At 37.5% G+C, this 20,550-nt stretch overlaps 8 protein-coding genes across 8 annotated transcripts; 5 read left to right on the top strand and 3 right to left on the bottom strand. All coding sequences in view use genetic code 12, as the record gives it.

Moving 5' to 3' along the window:
• Positions 1-199: 199 nt before the first annotated feature.
• On the bottom strand, positions 200-3,818 carry KGF57_002011 (linker nucleoporin; the record flags this gene model as incomplete). The annotated part of the gene is made up of 2 exons (XM_051751279.1): positions 200-898; positions 1,041-3,818. The coding sequence occupies 2 exons, from the start codon at positions 3,816-3,818 to the stop codon at positions 200-202; spliced, it is 3,477 nt and encodes a 1,158-aa protein (XP_051609514.1).
• Positions 3,819-5,948: 2,130 nt separating this feature from the next.
• Positions 5,949-7,559, top strand: HNM1 (Hnm1p; the record flags this gene model as incomplete). The annotated part of the gene is made up of 1 exon (XM_051751278.1): positions 5,949-7,559. One exon carries the CDS (start codon positions 5,949-5,951, stop codon positions 7,557-7,559), a length of 1,611 nt encoding a protein of 536 aa, XP_051609513.1.
• Positions 7,560-8,682: 1,123 nt separating this feature from the next.
• KGF57_002009 (uncharacterized protein) lies at positions 8,683-9,087 on the top strand (the record flags this gene model as incomplete). The annotated part of the gene is made up of 1 exon (XM_051751277.1): positions 8,683-9,087. One exon carries the CDS (start codon positions 8,683-8,685, stop codon positions 9,085-9,087), a length of 405 nt encoding a protein of 134 aa, XP_051609512.1.
• A 1,236-nt stretch (positions 9,088-10,323) lies between these two features.
• KGF57_002008 (uncharacterized protein) lies at positions 10,324-11,325 on the top strand (the record flags this gene model as incomplete). Its single annotated transcript, XM_051751276.1, has 1 exon — positions 10,324-11,325. One exon carries the CDS (start codon positions 10,324-10,326, stop codon positions 11,323-11,325), a length of 1,002 nt encoding a protein of 333 aa, XP_051609511.1.
• Positions 11,326-12,014: 689 nt separating this feature from the next.
• On the bottom strand, positions 12,015-13,556 carry KGF57_002007 (uncharacterized protein; the record flags this gene model as incomplete). Its single annotated transcript, XM_051751274.1, has 1 exon — positions 12,015-13,556. One exon carries the CDS (start codon positions 13,554-13,556, stop codon positions 12,015-12,017), a length of 1,542 nt encoding a protein of 513 aa, XP_051609510.1.
• A 983-nt stretch (positions 13,557-14,539) lies between these two features.
• Positions 14,540-15,451, bottom strand: KGF57_002006 (uncharacterized protein; the record flags this gene model as incomplete). Its single annotated transcript, XM_051751273.1, has 1 exon — positions 14,540-15,451. One exon carries the CDS (start codon positions 15,449-15,451, stop codon positions 14,540-14,542), a length of 912 nt encoding a protein of 303 aa, XP_051609509.1.
• Positions 15,452-16,055: 604 nt separating this feature from the next.
• KGF57_002005 (uncharacterized protein) lies at positions 16,056-16,832 on the top strand (the record flags this gene model as incomplete). Its single annotated transcript, XM_051751272.1, has 1 exon — positions 16,056-16,832. One exon carries the CDS (start codon positions 16,056-16,058, stop codon positions 16,830-16,832), a length of 777 nt encoding a protein of 258 aa, XP_051609508.1.
• Positions 16,833-18,557: 1,725 nt separating this feature from the next.
• CHA1 (Cha1p) lies at positions 18,558-19,628 on the top strand (the record flags this gene model as incomplete). The annotated part of the gene is made up of 1 exon (XM_051751271.1): positions 18,558-19,628. The coding sequence occupies one exon, from the start codon at positions 18,558-18,560 to the stop codon at positions 19,626-19,628; it is 1,071 nt and encodes a 356-aa protein (XP_051609507.1).
• Between the last annotated feature and the right edge of the window lie 922 nt (positions 19,629-20,550).

Raw genomic sequence — 20,550 nt, 5'->3', positions numbered from 1 at the left:
AGAGAAACTTGTGGTTCAAATTGAAGACACTTTCTTTGAGGTGAACCTTGCGATAGTCAGCTTTGTTTGCTTATGTAAGACATCAAAAGCCCTAAAGAATAAAAGAGATGGTTCTGTGTGTAAACTTATTTAACTGGCCAACGTTATCTTCTATACGGATATCACAACTCATCCTTCGAGTAACCTCTGCCAAATAACATCAGCATCTTCCATTTGGAAATATGACGTCACTTCTCAAAACCCATTTTGCACCCTTCTTCACCAACTCCGCTTCATGTCGCAAACAAGCATCACCGTGCTTGTGCAACAACGCCATTCCTTTACTAGGATGGATATTTAGCGCCTCACTGCCATTGTCAGGGTAAAAGATCGTGCCCCCGCCTCTAAATTCGTCATCGCCAGTTAAATAAATAAGTAGTGTCCACTGCGTCCTGCCCTTGGATTTCCCACCGGGAGGCACACTGCACGCAACTGAGTCGTCGTAATGCGCACCGAAATGGTGACCTTGCGTGTACCGATAAATTCTCAACTGTGGGTTTAGCCCAATGGCAGATTTAAAAGTGTCGACAACTTGCTGCTTGTCGGCGTCATCGTATGGGTTTGTAGTGAGGATCTGTCTCATGTATTGCCATAATGTATCTGCTGATTTCAAGTCGGTTACGAGGGCCCTGTCGTTGTATCTTGCTGCATAATCTTTGCTTTTGATGAGGGGTGTCGTTTCCAATTTCAACGTTGTCTCAAATGACTTGATCAATTCTTGACATAGCTCAGGCTTGAAGAAGTTGTTGATGGTGATTACTTGATCATGAAGGACTATTTCTGGCTCGGGAACGTAGTAGGGGGTGAGCGAGTTTGGTAAATTGTTGAACTTTGTAGGAAATTCAAATGTATCGAGCTTCTTCTTTGACATGAGTACTGAATCTTTTTGTTTTCTTTTTTTTTTTTTTTTTTTTTTTTTCTTTGCAAGAAAAGATGAATTTTTTTTTTTTTTATTTCCATGTCTATAACAGTGACTCTAAAGAAATCAATAAGCTATATACCTCCCGGGGCATCTTGTACTGTACCATACCCGCATAAACCACACAATTTTTAGCTATTTTCTTCCAATGATTCAACTCTTCACGTTCATTGCTCAATGGTTGGAATTTTCTTGCAAGAATACCGTAATTCAAATTGGATATACATGTCATCACCAATACGAGCAATGATGGCAACACCTTGACCAAGTTGCCATCCAATTTGTTGTTGGTGATCAAGTCACTGTAGTTTCGAACTTTTAGCAAGTCGTCATGTGCATCTGCTGGAATCAAGTCAAGTTTGTTGATGTCGGAAATCACTTCACGCCATTGTCTCTTTACAAACAATTCACGAATCTTGATGATTGAAATGAGCAAGTCGCAAGTTTGCTTCACTGGGGGAGAAACTTTGCTGATATAGCTGCTCTTTGATATATTGCGCCAGATATGTTCCGATTGTAACACCAAGCTGTTGTCGATTGAGCCCCCGTTCAAGATTGACTTGTCCAATTCGCTAGTGGCGATGATGTCGGCCAATTTATTATTCATGAGCACCACAGTTGCTTCGTAGTCACGAGCGAGTTGGTAAAGTAAAAGAGCATCAAACACTCTTCCCTCATCCTCACACTTGACGGCAGTGGCGCCTACAATGTCGTGTTGGAACAAAGTCAAGTCTTCTAATCCAATCAATTTGCGTTGACTTTCCAATACTCCAGGCTCTATGAAACCAGTTTCAGGGTGCAATTCTCCAATAAGGGGCCCAAACTCTCTTGTTACAAGTATGAGCTCCTTTAATGCATCGTGGGCTAACCGTGTATCAACTAAAGCAATCATGATGAGATACTCACACGCGGCTTTGGGATCACTTATTTTGAAGGATGTTGTATACGTACCAATGATTCTACCGAAATTCACCTGGTACTTGTTGTTGTTGACGGTTATGACTTCGTTTTTATTTGAATTGTAACAGTGGAGTACGCCATAGTATGCTAGGCCAATGGCCAAGTGGACCGCATCAGCCTCATTGATAACATCATAACAATACTGCACTGCCAACTCATACAACCCGGTCAAGATCAAGGTCTTTAGATATAAGGAGTAACTGGACGATGCAAAGTACTTGGCACCCAACAGAAGGACATTATTTTGAAGATTGGACAATGAGTAGTTTTCAAAAATTGATGACTCACTTTCATTGATGATGGACAAGTGGAACCATAACCAATCCTCCACACTTAAATTGATTGCTTGAGGAAGTGATGGATTGCTCAAATCGCATTTACCAACAATTTTGTAGACTGAATACTTGTAAGGATCGAAATTGACACTAGTTTCAATATCATTCAACACATATTGAAATTGTTGACTAAACTCTTGATGAATTCTTTCGCTCAAGTTCGAAGGTAATTTATGCTCATTGACAAATGATTTCATGTAAACTGGGAAATTTCGATCAAACTTGTTGAAAAGTTCTTCATTTCGGGTGACTAAATCTCTTGCATCAGCATAAAGACCGGCACGCATCAAAAAGTAAATCAAAGCCCAAATTGGCGTTCCATTCACTAGCAATGTCTTGTTAACCAAGTCAGGTTCATTTTTGAGAATGACTTGGTGGATGAAAAATGACACTTTATTGATATTTGTTCGTGGAAGGAAATTGGCTGGCTTTTCGTGCTTGACATATACATGATCAATGTAATTCAAGAATTGCGCTTCCAAGAACTGCTTACTACTCAATACAATTTCATTTTGCAAATCCAGCTCGGAATAATTGGCAAATTTCTTCTCCTGACTAGTCTTTGCAAGGTTTTCCAGGGTGAAATTCTGTAAAATCTTCCAAACGTCTCCAACTTGTTTTGATTTTGAATCGTCTTGTCCCTTGTTCAACTCGTGAAAGTTTAAAAATAATGAAAATGGTTCATCAAGTAAGCGAGATTGATTCAATTCGTAAATGACCTGGGCATAGTTTTCAAATTTCTCACGTGAGATTTGTTTCAATGAGGAAAGGGAGGAGCTTGTAGTTTTCAAAGGAGTGAAGATGTTTGCTGCTGCTGAAGTGGATTTCCAAACTACTGCCAATTTGGCTGCTTCCTCTTTGAACTTGGCACTATCTTTTATACCCATTGACTTTCTCAATTCGTCTCTTCTTGCCTTCCAATCGACTGATATGTTTGCATTGATGTAGTTGTCAAAATCGTTTGATGCTGCCGAGAATGATTGTTCAATTGTGCTCAAGATGTTTTCTTCTTTTCTCTTTTTCAAGTGACTTTCAACCGTTTCTGCATTTGTTGGCTGGTAGAAAGAAGTGGTGGTTGTTTTCGGTAATTGAATCTTGTTCAATTCGTCTTCAATATCGCCAGTAGCAACACCTCCACCGGCTAAGAAATAGTGTGCCTTGGCATTGTTGCCCCCAGCTTCTGCTTCTTTTCTTAGTTGTTGTGATTTACGTTCAAGTTCATCCAAGGTTAAACGTATAGACCCAAAGTTGTGGTAGTTGATGTGAGATTTGGGCAAGTTGCTAGCAGAGTCCAAAAGATCTTTCAAGATTTTATCGCTGCTGGAGTTGTCTAATGAAGCGGTGATGTCAACAGTGGTTGTGTTTAGTGAGGTAGGTTGGTTGATTGTAGTTTGAGTAGTTGATCCGATTGAGATTTGTGGTTGCTGCTGCTGCTGCTGTTGTTGTTGTTGTTGTTGTTGTTGTTGTGGTTGTTGTTGTTGTTGTTGTTGTTGTTGTTGTTGCTGCTGCGATTGACCAAAAAGCCCTCCACCAAGCGAAGGCGCACTCAACTTATTTGCAAACATTCTGTATGATGTCACTAGTCTGGTTAAGTGACGGTAATTGATGGATTAATAGCTGGGCTGATGTAAGTCTAATCTCCTGTTCTCAATTGGTGGTAAATAACAACAACAGACAACAAAAAATTGACCAAATGTATGATAAACTATTGATGTATGGATGTGAGTAAAGAGAATCAAACAATTCTGAGCAAGAAACAAAGACAAATGAAGAAGACGAAAAAAATTTTCATTTTGAGACCCATCTCTCACTTTCTTCTTCTTTTCTTCTTCAACTTTGTCCAAAAGTATTCCATCACTATAGACAGTGCATTATACTTGGTGTCTATAAAACATCACTAGCAGAGTGACTCTCTCCCTCCATACAATATAGGCTTCAGTTTTTGATGTTCCTTTATTTGTGCTTGAGGAGAGGGGAATGGTTTAGTATGCTATGTGAATATTTGTATGACCATTGTTTTCAATCAATATCAAATGCGATGCGTTGATGGATAGAAGAAATGTTTTATTGTATCTTTTAAGAACCTGTCTGGAATGTATATTAATGAAAGAGAGGTGTCAGTAGGTGCAAATATTTTATTTTTTATTGTTTTTTGTAAATTAAGACTTGTGGGTTGGTAGGGGATGGGGTGGTGACGTGGTTCCCAGAGTCCAAGTACCCCTACTTTGATCTGCAATGAAGTTTGAACTCATTGTATTAGGCTCTGTTGTAAATACAGTAGTCGTTTATGTTTCATGGGTGAGATTTCAATACAACATTTTTACCTTTAAACACTAAGAGCTCCTTTGCTATCAATGACAATCCTTGTCATCCAGCAAAAAAATTATTTCCTTCAAATAGTTGGGAACTTCCAACTCTCTTTTTGCCGTATGTATAATCTCGGTGTTATACCTCCGTCATTTGTGTGTGTGTGTGTGTGGGGGGAGCTTAACTACAGGATTGCATTTAAGTTTGCACAAATAAGACAAACAATAGCAGGGGGGAAATCTATTGATCTCTTGAGTGCACTACTTTTGCAAAACGAAGGTATAGGCTTATATTCTCATTTTACACTGTCATTTCAAATGAGTTAGTTTTAGAAAGATGTAATGAGTCTAAGCAAAGAGACCACCTCCTCCCATATCTGATGGGGTAAGGTAACATTAATTTTCGTACACCAATTCTTGTTAATGTCGTGCGAGTGATTTTAATTTTATTTGTGCAACTGTATGCTAATGTGAGATCCCTTTAAGAAAGACTACTTTTGACAATTATACAAACCTTCAATTTGCGAATATACAAATACGATGCATGGATTGTCTCTTGGAAAGATGCTTCACAGATGCAGCATTCATATATATGTATATATATATATCAAACCGTTGACATAGTGTTTGCATAGTTTCTAAACTTGGATGAAATTTTTTTTTTTTTTTTCTGCACAAAGGGTCCTTCTATTTCCAACGTTTCTCTGCTCTTGGATTCAAAAAGGGAAGTAAAATGTACCCTAAATGTTATATATTAGGCCATACTTTGATTCGATATGTTCTTGCATTACAGCACATCTGCGGATGCACAATTTGCCACACAGCGAGTTAGAGGCTAATCTTGGCACCCTGTAGAATTTTTCGTCGTGACTTTTCTTATCTTTCAGTTCCACAGTAACCATGTTGGGGTGCAGCGAATCACCGCGCAAAAGGGAATTGAGCAGTTAGACCCAGTTCTTTGGCGATGATTTGACGATGAAAAGCGTTCACAGTAGAAAGTGAAATTAAATTGACTCTTGTGTGAGATCTAAATTGGTCCAATTTTGTTTTGTTTCCTTTTTGTGTCAATCACCGTAACCGCCTGGAAAAGATTTTTTGTTTTCTCTCTCTCTCTTTCTTTGTTTTCATTTCTTTTTTTTTTTTCCCAATAGATTATACGATTGCAATACATATATATACAGAGAGAGGTTTACGCAAAAAGATATAAAAAAAAAAATTTTTTTTCATCGTATTTCTTCTTTTTATGGGGTACCCATAAATCTACCAACTGATTATTCACTTCCACTATACTCTAAGGACAGAGGACTTTTTAGGTACATTCCCTTTCTTTTTCTACAAAGTTTTCCCTCATTTCATTTTTATTATTTATTCAGTATCAATTGCTGACCCATGAGTAGCAGCTTCAAAAGTCCAGACAAGGAGGAGTACATCTCTTCCTCCTCCTTCCCAGAGGTGGAGAAACACATTGAATCCGAAGAATCCAAATCCACTCTTTCTTTCAAAGATGATTTATCGGCGCCCAAGGGAGAAATGAAGAGAAACTTTTCCAATCTAAGTCTTGCCATGATTGGATTCTCTTTAACCAACAGTTGGTTGGGCATTTCGTCAAGTTTAGTCACTGGTATCCAGTCAGGTGGTCCGGTCTTGATTGTTTATGGTATTATCATCGTTGCTTCTGTGTCTGTGTGTATTGCCGTTACTTTGGGTGAAATGGCAAGTGCCATGCCCTCGGCTGGTGGACAATATGTTTGGGCCAGAGTTTTGGCACCAAAGAGATATGCCAGCTTCTGGGCCTACATTACTGGTAGTATATCATGGGGTGGGTCCATCTTTACAACAGCATCAATGTGTTTGGCATTGGCTTTGGAATTGTTGGGGTTTTGGAATTTGAATCATCCCAATCATGTCACCAAGAAATGGGAAATTTTCATCATTTACAATATCGTCAACTGGTTCTTGTTTTTGTTTAATGTTTGGCACAGATTTTTGCCAATCATTGGAAACAGTATATTTAGTATTAGTTTGACTTCATATGCGATTATCTTGGTCACGGTCTTGGTTTGTTCAAGGGGTCATTATACCTCAGCTCATTTTGTCTTTGTTGAGTTCACCAATGGTACAGGCTGGCCATCGAGTGGTATTGCTTTTATTGTGGGGTTGATTAACCCAGCTTGGTCGTTTTCTTGTCTTGATAGTGTCACCCATTTAAGTGAAGAAACTTCACAACCAGAAAGAGATATCCCAAAGGCTGTTTTATCCACTGTGGCCATCGGTTTTGGTACTGCATTCACTTATTCCATTGCCATGTTTTTCTGTATTCGCAATCTTGACACTATTATCAAGTCTACCACTGGTATGCCTATTCTTGATATTTATTACCAAGCCTTGGGAAACAAGGTTGGTGCCACTTGTTTGGGAGCTTTGGTGTTTTTAACTGCTTCCGGGTGTACCATTGCTTGTCAAACTTGGCAAGCTAGATTGTGCTGGAGTTTTGCTAGAGATAATGGTATGCCAGGTTCCAAGTACTTGTCTATCATTGACCCAAAGACTGGTGGTCCATTATACGCCCATTTATTCTCAACTGTGATGGTCACTGTTGTCTCCGTCTTGGTGTTTTCTGATGCTGCATTACAAGCCACATCATTGGCATGTGTCTCATTCTTGGTCATTGCTTATGCAATCCCAACAATCTGCTTATTGGTGAGAAAACGTCAAATTCAACACGGTCCATTCTGGTTGGGCAAAATTGGAGCATTTTGCAATGTCGTTCTTTTAGTATGGATGGTGTTTGTTTTGGTGTTCTTTTCATTCCCAACGTATTACCCAGTCACTGCCGCCGGTATGAATTACTTTTGTGTGGTTTTGGTGGTTTACGTTGCATGCATGCTTATCTATTGGTGGTTCCCAATGCAAAAATATGCTTGTAAGAATAATTTTAGAGGTGGTCAACATAACAAGGAAGAAGTAGAGTTTCCCCATGTATGTTTGACAGAGTGGTAGACTACAGTATAAACAGTATGCATTTAATTTATAAATATAAACGTACTTTTTTCTTTCTTCTTTCTTCTCTTTCTTCTTTCTTCTCTTCTTTTTTCAACTACGTTGGACTAGTTCGTTTGAATATAGGGAAAAACTATATAATTTTACATTTCTAAAAACACATTGAACCAAAAAAATTATAATTTTTTTTGTCTCTGTATTTTTTTCAATTGTAACAAAATTTTCCCCTTTGTGATAGCCAGCCCGCCCACTATAAAATACGCATGTTATCCGGAAATCCACTTTTTTCTCGGAAATTCTGCGCACAAAAATCAGGGGGCTTTTGTGTCGGTGCTTATTTCCGACTAAGCGTCCCACCCAGCTCTTTCCCTCCAAAAGGAAGAAAAAGATTGATTTTCCAATTGTCATTCGAAAAAGAGTTTTCCTCTGTTATTTGCTTGTGTCTCAAGTGACATAAAAGACCCGAAACTGTAACAAATTTCCCCCTCTCCCCCTCGCTTTGCCACATTTAACCTGTAAAAAAAAACCAGAGTTTTTATAGAGCAGCAGACCAAAATCAGCTTACCCAACCATACCAAAACATAAGGGATTTCCGACCATAAAAATGCATGGAGTTTCTGGGGAAAAAAAAGGGACCGATGCCTTTGGACTAACGAATAGTCTCACATTCGTGTCTGACAAATACTACCAAAGTAGCCATGGCAAGGGGGGAGGATGAGGAGAAAAAAAAAGAAAGAAGAAGAGAAAAGGAAAAGGAAAAGGAAAAGAAAAGAAGAAGAATTTTAAAGGGAGGCTGGGGATTTTGATGCATTTAAATAATTAAATAAAAATATATGCACAGCTATGGGTTGGGTGTGTGTAATATGTACACCTTTTCTCCCCACGCCTATGCCTATGAATACATATTACAGAAACAAAATAAACAACACAAAAAAGGAAAAAACATAGCAATTGAAACTGTGTATTTTTGCATGATGTTGAAAATAAATTTTGTTTTTGTATTTTTTTTTTTTTTTTTTTTGCGCACGTGTGTTATCTTATCCACAGTTTTTTAATTCCACAAATACATTTTCCAAATTGCCAGTCAAATTTGAACATCAGAGGACAGAAAAGCACACACACAATGTCAAGCAGCAAAAACACTCCGAGTGGCTTCTATGGGTTCAGTAAGGAGGTTCTCTATTATCTTGGAATTCCTTATCCGGAAAAGGCATCTGTTATTGATAGAAACGATGAAACTTTACAAGTGTCTTTACATGTCTATGGCAATAAGTGGAGGCTACTCCCTTGCGTAGATGAGGATATCGACAATGGTTCTGATACAACTTCATCCTATCAAGGAAGTACAACACATCCAGAAATCAAAGACCGTTCAGATAGTTCACCCCATCGACAATTTCTTGTATCTTTGGGTGGTGATAAATCAGAAAATGAAAAACAGGGTATATCGCAAGAACAAACAGATAAAATGACTGCCGATTCAGTTGAAGATGATTCAATGGAGGAAAGTAATTTTCCCTCTAAGTAAGAAAAGTCAGAGATTATTTCTTACAAGATCAAAGTTGCAATACTGATCACATAGCATTTCAAAATCGCTTATGGGGAATGCTTGATATCAAATATTTGTTCAGATGTGAAGTCTGACCATTTGTGATTCAATGCATTGCGATCCTGGGCTACTGAGTGGAAACGAAGTGGTAACTTCCCCTAGTGTGCTGGATTATAAAATGTGAGTATCAGGTGTTTTAAAATACATGCCATATAATTGTTTCTTAAGTCAGTGATCACTTCTCTTTGGTGATTGGGTGTAGTACTTGGATGTAGTGAATACGACTGGTGTTTTTTTTTTTTTTTTAGAGGTTGAGATAGTGTAGTTTAGAAGACGGGTATGAAACTAAATAATGCATAAAACTTCTATACGTATAAAGACCCTATAAGTTACCCGGAAGTATGTTCTCTTATCAATGATTGTCAACCCTTTAAAAAACGTACTATACCTAATGGCTCCTCTTGGTAGTGCTCATGCGTTATACCCTCATCGTGTGGCACTGTATGATGACGAAATGCAGAGAAATGCCTAAAGTAGCCTTGTTTCATATGAAATGTACTGTTTTTGTTGTTGTGAGTCAATGTGAAAAAGAACCTGCACTGGGGTTCTATGCATTCGAAATAGACACGTCGTTTATGGTCTTCTTTGGTACTGAAACAGTCTGTTTGTTGAATATATTCTGTGGCTTTGACCGGAGATTCGAAATCGGATGGCAACTCATCGAATGCCTTGATGGATTTATCACATAAAAACTTCATTTTCGATACACTCGTGATTTCTTGGATAACGCCAAGTATCATTTAGTTGGTCAAATTTGAATTGTGTATTGGGACATACAATGCTAATATACCAGTTTAAACAGGACTTGGTTGGGTCTATCTTTGATGATTATTTTTATATTTATTTTATTTGGCTAGACACGAAATTTTTCGGTGAGGAGATTATAATTTGCATTCAGTCCCTAAAATTTCTTATTGTCAATCTGCCTATTTATAATCAGTTATTATCGACAGAAGTACCTGAAGTACAGATGTCTAGAGTCATCTAGAAAGCTGTTAAGATACTCCACGGACAGTGTATATAAGTAAGTTTGTATAACTCCGATATGCGCGTTGTGAACTTGCACAACCAAATGAATCCACAAAGAATTGACCTCAAAAAATCCACACTTTCCTACCTACACTTCTTTATTCTCACTACCAAATCATCCAATAAATGTACTTAATTGAAGATCAACCTGTCGAAGAAGTGGCTATGTCAAGCTACATTACTTTCGATCCCCGTGTGGGAATAGACAGAGAAGGGTGGCAAGTAATCCTGTATTACTGGCGCATGTTGAATATAAAGTGCCATTATGGTTATCCAGTTAAATATGCAATACCTATGAACGGAAAGATCAAATATTATGACTACCATGACTTCAGATCCAGAACCTATACAGCGATAATATGTACAATGATTGAACATTTTCTAGAAGAAAAAGATGAACTTCTCCCTACAAGGGGCTTATATTACAAGACCTACGAAGTATGTCATGATAAAGAGGATAAACTAAACTCATTATTGAACGAATTCACAAGCATTCACCAAAAGAAGCTTCAAGACTTTGGTCTTACTCGTGAGAGCAAAGCCATCATTACTACTAATATCATCCCTGCAGGAATATTCGTCCCAACATCATCTAGTATCAATGACTTCCCCATGAATTTGCATCAACGTGTGACGGTTCTTATTGTCGAGAAATCTACCATATCAATTTCACCAATCATGGTGAAAAATTATAAGGGAGGCAATTTTCTAGTTTTAGAAACCAAAGGTTATTCGTCTAGAATACCAGAAGAATTAATTCAAGAGTTGGAAAAAAGGTTTGACTTAAGAGTTTTATTTGTTGGTGACAAAGACGCTGGTGGTCTTCGAGCTTATAACAAGTGGCATAACCTACTCGCACAAGTCACATATCTCAAGATTAAAGACAAAAGTTACGTAAAACCACCGAATTACGTTTTTCAGGAGTCGCAGAGAAAGGCAGTTGAAAAAATTGCCAATGATGATAATTTTCCTGAGTTCATCAGGGGAATAGCTCGTGAAATCTATGACCATGAAGAGCGAATTCACATCGACAACCATTCTCGTCTTGCGTTTGCTATCACGAACTTGTTAAACAACCGTGAAATCGATTTTGACGATAAGGATTATTTAGAGTTGAAATTGCAATAGTTAAATTGATTTTAATTGGCATTGTACATTTGAATTGAAGAAAACAGAATAGAACATGATTTCTATTTAACCCCTCCATTATCTCCGACGAGGGAAACAAAGTCCAATAAATCACTCTTTGGTAATTATGTATCCATCAAAAATGCCATAGGTTGGAGATTACTTTGTTTTTTTTTTTTTTTTGTGTTATTGAATTTGTACAGAATTCATAGATCTCTTTTCTCTCTACTGAGGGCTCTATGTTGTAACAGTCTATATCTACATTATTGTGTTCTTTAGAAACTATCATTAACCCTTGCCATGTCCCACTGATTGTATCATGTGAGCAGTTTGAAAGCTTAAGCAATAAGTGAAAGTTTGTATAACTAGGATGTTAATGTAGACGTATATTATAACGTGATCTACTAACTAAACTAATCTGCAATTCAGGAGGAATTGCAGGGCTATTTATAATGAAAACAGCTGTAGCAACAATTGGTACTATAACCTGGTTGCAATGGTCGATTCTAAGAATGTAACCCGGTTGCAATGGTAAGTTGTAAGAGTGCAACATGGTTGCTAAACTATCCATTACAAAGTTTAAATACTTTTGCTAAGGAGATCGGTTATATTGTAAGTGACTGGGTGCAATTCTACTGAGAAAACACATTAATCTATACAATATGAAATCAAGTAAATCAAACCTCTAATCATTCCTTTTTCTTTCGTTTCATGGCTTTCTTAGGCTTCTGTCGCTGATTGTTCTTTTGCTTAGGCTTCTTTTGCTTAGGCAGCTTTTTTCCCTTTATTTCCTTTTTAAACTCTGCAACAATCTCATCCGACATCTCAGCATTGACAGCCACACCAAGATCATAATAAGGTTTTCCACTAGAAAAATCACCCTGACACATAAGAATTATGTACTTCTTGTTACGTCCTTCGTATGTTTTCACAAAATTCTCAAATTTCTTATAATTCCGGTCAGGGCATATCAAAATTATTGTCTTGCATAATGATAAATTTTGAAGAAGACTGGTGACAACGGGTTTCCCGGATTTCTGAATCCTTGTCAAATTCTGTCTCAATTCCTTGTCTATATGTAAAACTCTTTTCCCAAGGTGTTTTGCAACAGTTTCAGCAGCTTTTTTTGTTAGACATGCGACGCCCCAATCTGAACCAGTAAAATTTAGACTAATGTATCTAATTTTTTTATCTAATGAAGTACTGTTAATAAATTTTAGTTCAAGATTACACCATGTTTTGTTTACTGGATAAATTATGGCCTCAGATTGAGCTCCTATTTGTTGGATGCTAAACTCATCTAGGCCAAACGGACTGGCCATAAGTGTGGGTCCTTGTTTGGTTATGGTGGGGATTTTTGCTAAATCTGATGGTGAAAAAACTGTCCATATTATGTAGTCGACCTTTACTTTGTCATCGAGTTCCGATGGATCTTGAATGTTGATGTGAGGTTCAGTTTCACTGGTGTGGAATTTGTTGTTAATAGTAAGTTTTGTTCCAGCAAAGTATACCAATTGTTGTAATGTCTCTTGTACATTCCGAGTGACGATAAGGACTCTCTGAAATATGTTTTCAAAAAGAAAGTTGACGATACTCAAGAATACATCATCAATACTCACGCCATTTCCAATTAAAAGGCAATGCCTTTTTTTGGGAACAACAGCCAATAAATATCGAATTCCATCTTTTGGCTCGTATTTGACCTTGTTGCACAAGGTCACCAAATTTGTATTCAAGATATTATTAATTTCGGTATTTGCTGCTGCAACTGTCTTTTCAACACCATACGGGTATATATGCTTTATTTTTTGCACGACATCCTCTGGATCTTGTTCCATATCAATATCGATCCAATTCTTAGTATCGTTGAATTTGGGTATCCTTTTCTGAAAAATTGAATCACCAATTCGATCCCTGGACGAACGACCTAATTCATGGCCTTGTTTTTGATTGGTAACAATATTCTCGGTATGTGATGAAACTGTAGAGTTTGTTGAGTGGTAATGAGATCTAGGTTGAGTTGGCCAGTTTCGTGGCAAATTGGAATGCGCTGATTGAAATGAGCTCTGTGGGACTGGGACATACGTATCCAGCTCTTCTCTTCTTCTTTTGTTCTTGTTGTTGTTGTTGTGGTTGTGGCTGTCGTTACCACTTGATCCCCCTTCTTGGTTGTAGTTCTTGTTGTACCTTCTTCCTCTTCCGGGCGAGTTGTTATTGTGTCTAAAACTCATTATAATAGGGTTCTTTTTGTGTCCTTCAAAATTGAAGGATAACGTTGAGATAACACAAACAAAATTGATAATAGATGGTAAGTTCTTTATTTTGTAAGTTATTGCAAAGCTTGATGTTGAAATTAAGAAAAAGATACGGCAAGTAATTGAGAACAATTGTTCCTATATATATTCAAAGTTCAAACAATCAAGCTACATATTTGAAGTATAGAGAAATACTAATAAATAATCCCTTTGAAATAAGAAAGTTGCTATCTTTGTTTTTCTATTTTTTTTTTTTTTTACTGACTGCTTATTCCATGATTATCATTACATTCGGTCTTAATTTATATTCCGGTGCACGTGTTTCAACTACTTATCCTTATCTACAATTTCAAAAGATTTTTATACATTTCAGTTCTTTGGGGCTATTTTTTAAATACGTTTGTATATAGCAATTTACCTATTTGAATTTCATTTCAACCGGTTTAACATCTTCTTGGTATTTGCTAATCCTTCAAGTCATCGTAGGTATCTTTCATTATATGACTTGAACTTATCAGAATTAAGCTTCGCTATTCTAGACGAAACAAGAGGAAAGCTCGTGTCACAGTTTCCAATATTACACAAACTTATTGTTTACTTTCTATTTAAATTGTACTATTTCACTTTTTTTCACTCAACTAGCACTTAAATTGGCACATCGGGGGAATATAGCAAATTTTTGTAGTGCCCGACCTCGTCAATAAACTCTGGGATATAAAATCCAATCTCCGATACGCGTTAACCACAAACTTTTATTACATCTCAATGTCACGTAATAGACAGCCACTTATGTTGGGTATCTTAACAGCTTGCTGGATGCCTCTAGACATCTGTACTTCAGGTACTTCTGTCGATAATAACTAATTATAAATAGGCAGATTGTATATTATACATTATATAATAAGAAATGTCTCCCGGGAATTGAGTATAAATATCATTTCCTCACCAAAAAGTTGCAATCATTTCTCTAGATAATAAGCCAGTGCATCTGGATCAATCTTGTATTTTGTATGGAATTTGTCACATGCATCAATGTCATCTTTGAAGTTGCTGATGGAGTTCGCGATAAGTTCTTTGTACGTGAATTCCAAAAAAGAAGGTCCTTGTATTGGAGTAGGTAATTCATGCTGAGCCCGTGCAATAAGTTTCCGTACATGAGGTCCATACAAACTTGTACTGAGTCCTTTTCTTTCCACCTTCTGGAATCGGCTACGCGGCAAATACTGACTAATCCCAGTATCGCGGAATCTGATGCCCAAATCTTCTTCTTTCTTCTCTGATACTTCAGTGAACGACTTCCGAGACTTTTTAACCTGGTACTGCAGTTCCCTCATATCCTCTTGAAGGTGCTCCAACTCATTCCAAATTATGTCATTTGCCATGATTGGAGCTTCGGCTTTATAATACAATAATATGAGCGAATACCCTTCATTAATTGGTCTCATTAATGTGAATTTGGTCAAAGTGGCAACTGTCGTACAAAGGTGGATAGTAATGGGTATATTTCGAACTTTTTGTACTGATTCCCCCTTTGTGATGTTTTGAAGATGTTCCGGTGTTTTAATCTCTAGCACAATTTCATTGTCCTTGATGATTTCGTTCACTTCGAAATTGCTTTTAACCCAAGGATTCCTAAAAACAAGTGCAAGTTTATCAAGAATTACGTACTCATCAAGCTTGTGTTCGTTGTAATACAAACTAATAATAATCTTGAATTGTTCTTCAGGGGCAAATATACGACCATCTTCTTCTCGGAAGGACGGATAAATCCATAAAGAATTTATTTTCGATACACCATCGTCCAACTGCATCTCATAGTTCATATATTCAAATCCCTCTTTCATGTAAATAGGACATACTTTCCCGGTCATGTTGACAGGAGACGTATTCGTTGGTGTCTCGATGTCTCGGCTTATAGAAATGAATGTAGTTTGTTTTGAAATGAGACTTTTGTCACATAGTGAGAAGTTCCGCAATAGTCGTGTGTCAAACCCAGACATCTAGCTTAGATACCAATTCTGTATTAGAGGTCACCAAGTGAACTGTGATGACTAATATGCCGGACATAGTCAGGTGGCAGAATGTCTTCCGCCTGGCCGCTGGCTGACAGTCTATGTAGCTCATTAATTATCATAAAAAAAAAGGTTCCGGGCCCACCAAAGAGTACAAATTATTAGTCAGGGCCGCCATTGAATATCTGTAATTTCTAGTCCTATAGAACGAAGAGAACTTTAATGATTAGACTCGCTTACAATGGTAAACCATATAATTACGGATATCACACCTGATTGTCAAGACGCACAGAGTAGCTTGACAGCTAAAGCTTTCAACATTTTACGATAACGGATCTCAGGGATCAAATTGCAGCATTGTGTCATATTTGGCTGAGATTTGACACAGCAAACAAAATGAAGACAAAAAAAAAGCTCCTTATCACCTAAGCATTCCATCTACCACGTCCAGCGAAAACATCAAATGTCATTTGAGCAAATCATCAAAGAGGAAATTGACTTGGTTTATTCCAATATTGACCATCCATATGAGTTAGATGATACCGCATGGAAACCATACGTTTTAATAATCGCAAAGAAATATGCAAGAATTTTTAGATTCTTGCATACAATGACCAACAAACATTTGACAGAGAAACATCTTCAGAAAATGTTTAAAACTGATCTTCCAGTGGATAGAGACAAAGCTGTTGAGACATTCCTGACATATTTATTAAATCACTTCAACAATGTTAGCAACCTTCGAATTGTTGACGTAATGGCTCAGGGGGGTGAAAAGATAACTCTACTCCAATTTTATCAGAGGATATTATCAATTGAACCAGCATATACAAAAAGGCGAATCGAAGAAAGTTTGGAAGAGGTCTCCAAAGGAATACCCAACAGGCATGCCATACAGGATGCAATGTTTGATGCAGTACATGGAAGAATGAGAAAAGATGGTACTGCTATCTTTGTGGATCATCTACCAGTATACGTTTTGAGGTTACACAAATACCTAAAATTTGAACATTTCGAAAGAGTCGAAAAACTTCTCGACTTGTTATACAAAGAGTATATATTATTCATTACTATTGACAATTACCATTTTCCTGGTATTAACCGATTATGCAGAGAAATCGGGATTCGTCCAAACTACTTAGAAGAGCACAGGGGGTTTAACAATGAAGATGTGAGCTTCGTGTCAGAATTTGTTGAAATCACGGCGTGGAACTATAAACACCCTGGTTCAAAAGAATAAGATCATACATATGTTAATCGTTTATATATGTTGAAGTATGGTAATTCAAGGAATCTTTTCAATAAAATTTCTTGTAAATTACACACGATTGTCGTACAGTAACATCACTTCTCGCGAGTTAATTTGTAGACTGCACGCTTCCTATTAGTCTAGGGAGGAAGAACGCTAATAAATAATAAGTAACTTATTGACCGATATTATTGTGAGTGTAAGATGTCTACTTAAAGAACCGTAGCTTACTATTACAACGAGTAAATGATTGTTAGAGCTGTTACAACATCCTAAGTTAGAGTCTGTCAGTGCGGTCTCCAACCAACACTGAATTCCAACTTATTGTCGTAAACTAAGTGATACAATATAAAGTAGTATATATTCGATATTTCTCTAAAAACTGATAATATAAAAGAAGAGGGAAATTGACCCATATTTATACTCTCTGAAACTCATTCCAAGTGTAAGTTAAACTTTATGAGTCAATTCCTCAAAAGGTAGTGCAAGGCACAAATATCACTTTGAATTAAATATGCTTAATTCATTGTAGTTTAGTGTCACTGTACTACACATCGGGAGAAAGAAAAAAACAAAAAAAAACGTGGGGGTGGGAAGAAGTGGGAAGTGGTTGCGTCTAGATGTGCTCAAGAGGGGGGGGGAAAGGATTGCTTGTGGAAAGACACTAGTGGGTAGTTGCGGGTGTAAGATTCTCAATGAGACGCGTTGTGATGTGATATTGGATTGGTCTTGTAGGTTTTCAACAAATCATAGCCAAGATTTTTCAAATCACAATCTGACAGCAATGATTGATGGAAGGTCAAGTTTATTTTTTCCTTTTTTTTTTTTTTTTTTTTTTTTTTTTTTTTTTTTTTTTTTTTTTTTTTTTTTTATTTTTATTTTTTTGCTAACTGTCATTTGGGTCCATACTGCTTCATATGGATGTTGCAAAAAGCAAAAAACAGTTCCATATGATATGTTGTAGACTCGCTTGAAAAAAGCTCCATCCAATCTTTGGAATTCACCGTTGATCTTCCTTTTATGAAGTATAGAAGGGAGGATTATACAGAATTGTCAAATCTCATTGTATAACTATGTAATGGTTCATTCTAATGCTAGGTACTGACTTCTCTTTTCAAATAGTTCGATGTTGCAGACGTAACAATATTGAGCTTGTTGAGAGTTACAAAGAAGCAGGTTTGCGATGAGGTTCTTACTCATGGCAGAATATCTCAACTTCTAATTGATTTCGAGCTATTTCAGATAAATGTAGCTCGTGTCTACTTGAAGTTTTTTTCCCTCCCCCCCTCTCCTCAAGCCACCACTCCTTGAACCAAAAGTGTGGCATTTAAACTCCTTTTTCCCCAACATGAGGTATTTTTTTATTTCGGTTATTCGTGGCTCGGGTTTGCCGTAAAAGATGTCAATCAAGAATCGCACCGAGTCAGAAAAGGAAAACAGAGCAGCGGAGTTGTTTCTTTTGTCACACACCGAGTCGCAAGAAGTCTTTCTCTCTTTGCATTTTTTTCCTTGACTCCGATATTAAAACGAGCAAGTGCCGTGTGAAAAAGGAGAGCAAGATGCCTTATCTCCATTTGTATATACCTCCCACTGACCTAATTAGAGAAACCTTTTCTCTCTTGGCTATGCTGTATATTATATTTATATATATTTATATATAAGAAATCCTCACCTATTCTTGTTGTCTTGTCTTTTCCCCTAATCAAAGACTTCAACATGTCTACAGCTAATTTGCAGCCAAATACTCAATTCAACACAAGCAAAGACGTCCCATACTTGAAAACCAGCTTGATTGAAGTTACCAATCGTTTACCCAGTAAGCCTCCATGCCGTATTTTCTTCAAAAATGAAACAGAGCAACCTTCAGGAAGTTTCAAATTGCGAGGAATCGGGTACTTGGTCAAACAATCAATTGATAAGGCAAAAGGCGAAGGTGTGTCGCTCAATGATATCCATGTTTTTGCCTCAAGTGGTGGCAATGCAGGTTTAGCTGCTGCTTACCTGGCCCAATTCTACAACGTCAAATGTACAGTTGTTATCCCCACCATTGCAAAGCCAATTATACAACAAAAGTTGAAGGAATATGGAGCCCGAGTGATTTTGTTTGGTAACTCAATCTATGAAGCAGACAACTACTTGAAATCTCTTATTGAGTCGGCTCCTGATGGGATCCACCATATTTATTGTCATCCATTCAACAACCCGGAAATATGGACTGGCCATTCGACCTTGGTGGATGAAGTGAATCAGCAACTTGGATCAAATAGAAAGAAGCTTGCAGGCATGGTGTGCTCATTTGGCGGAGGTGGATTATACAATGGCATTTATCAAGGTATGGTTAATAACAACTTACAAGGAGATATCCTATTGATTGAGACAGCTCAAGCACCAACACTCAGTGAGACAATCAAAGCAAAAAGTCTCATCACATTGAAGGATGTAAACTCGTTGGCCACTTCACTTGCTTGTTCATACACCACTCAGCAATCCTTAGACTACTATCACGACAAGAAGTCAGGAATAGACTCGTATTTGGATGTCATCGATGACCTCGATGCTCTCCGAGCTTGTGTCGCTTACAAGCAATGCTGTGGTGCAACTGTCGAGCCAGCGTGTGGAGCTGCGTTATCCGTTTGTTACAATAGATTGGACTTGTTGTACAAAAGTCTTTCGCATTTGAAGGAGGATGATATTTTGGTGATTGTTGTTTGTGGGGGTTCGTGCACTACTGATCCTGATTTGAAGCAGTACGAGATGGTTATCAAGAAGGCAGAGACTAGGCTTTAACCAGGTCACACTCTGTATAGGTTATTTAGATGTATAGTATACGCTTATGGTTAGCTTTAGTTCGTCATATGTAGGTTCGAGACACGACGTAGCTTTCGGTCGAAGAGTGTGCAGGTTCGCACGAGAGCTCACACGAAAGAAAACAAATTATCTGGGTCGTGGACACTTACTATAAGTATGTCTAAAAGATATCAACTTTGTGAAATATGGAGAGTTGACCGAGTTGGTTAAGGTGACAGACTTAAGTCGAGGGATTCGATTCCTTTCAAAAGAGTAATCTGTTGGTATGTTTACCGCGCGAGTTCGAATCTCGTACTCTTCATAATTATCTTTTTTTTTCTTATTTTATCTTGTATTTTTGATTCTATATACGATGTCTGCTCAATTTGAAGCCTATACCCCCAAATTCCCTTCTTGTTTGTTTTAGGATGATTGGTTTTTTTTTGAACCATGTTTGCCAATCAAGCTTCAAACTCAGGTGGAGGTTGCCTCTATTCACCCCTAGTCAAACTGATTCTTTTCAATCTGGGAAGGTATTTCTTTTGTCTAGTTGTACACCATCACCCATTGCTTATCCCACTAAATACATCCCGAGCTCCCCACGAGCTCTACTAATCGATATGCGGAATAGCTTGTACCAGAAACTGGCACTGGTACTTTTACTACCTTTTCGTGAACTCGTTTTTGTTCGCGCAGAGGTTCTAAGCTGCGAAATCGTAACTAAAAACCTAAATCGAGAGAGAAAAAAAACTCATTCTCGAGGAAAATTGGCTGCAAATTTAAGTCTGTAGAAGGCATGTAAAACAAGTTGTATTACGTATAATGCTGCCAAATTCTACATTTAGATTCAGTGAATGCGGTTTTCTGATTGGTGACGGCGTAATTCAAAATTAATTTTAATCAGATGATACACGTGACTTGC

The sequence above is a fragment of the Candida theae genome, assembly GCF_024610275.1.
Source record: "Candida theae strain CBS 12239 chromosome Unknown scaffold51, whole genome shotgun sequence".
Lineage (NCBI taxonomy): Eukaryota > Fungi > Ascomycota > Pichiomycetes > Serinales > Debaryomycetaceae > Lodderomyces > Lodderomyces theae.
The sequence above is the reverse complement of the archived record's forward strand: the minus strand, read 5'-3'. Positions and strand labels throughout refer to the sequence as shown.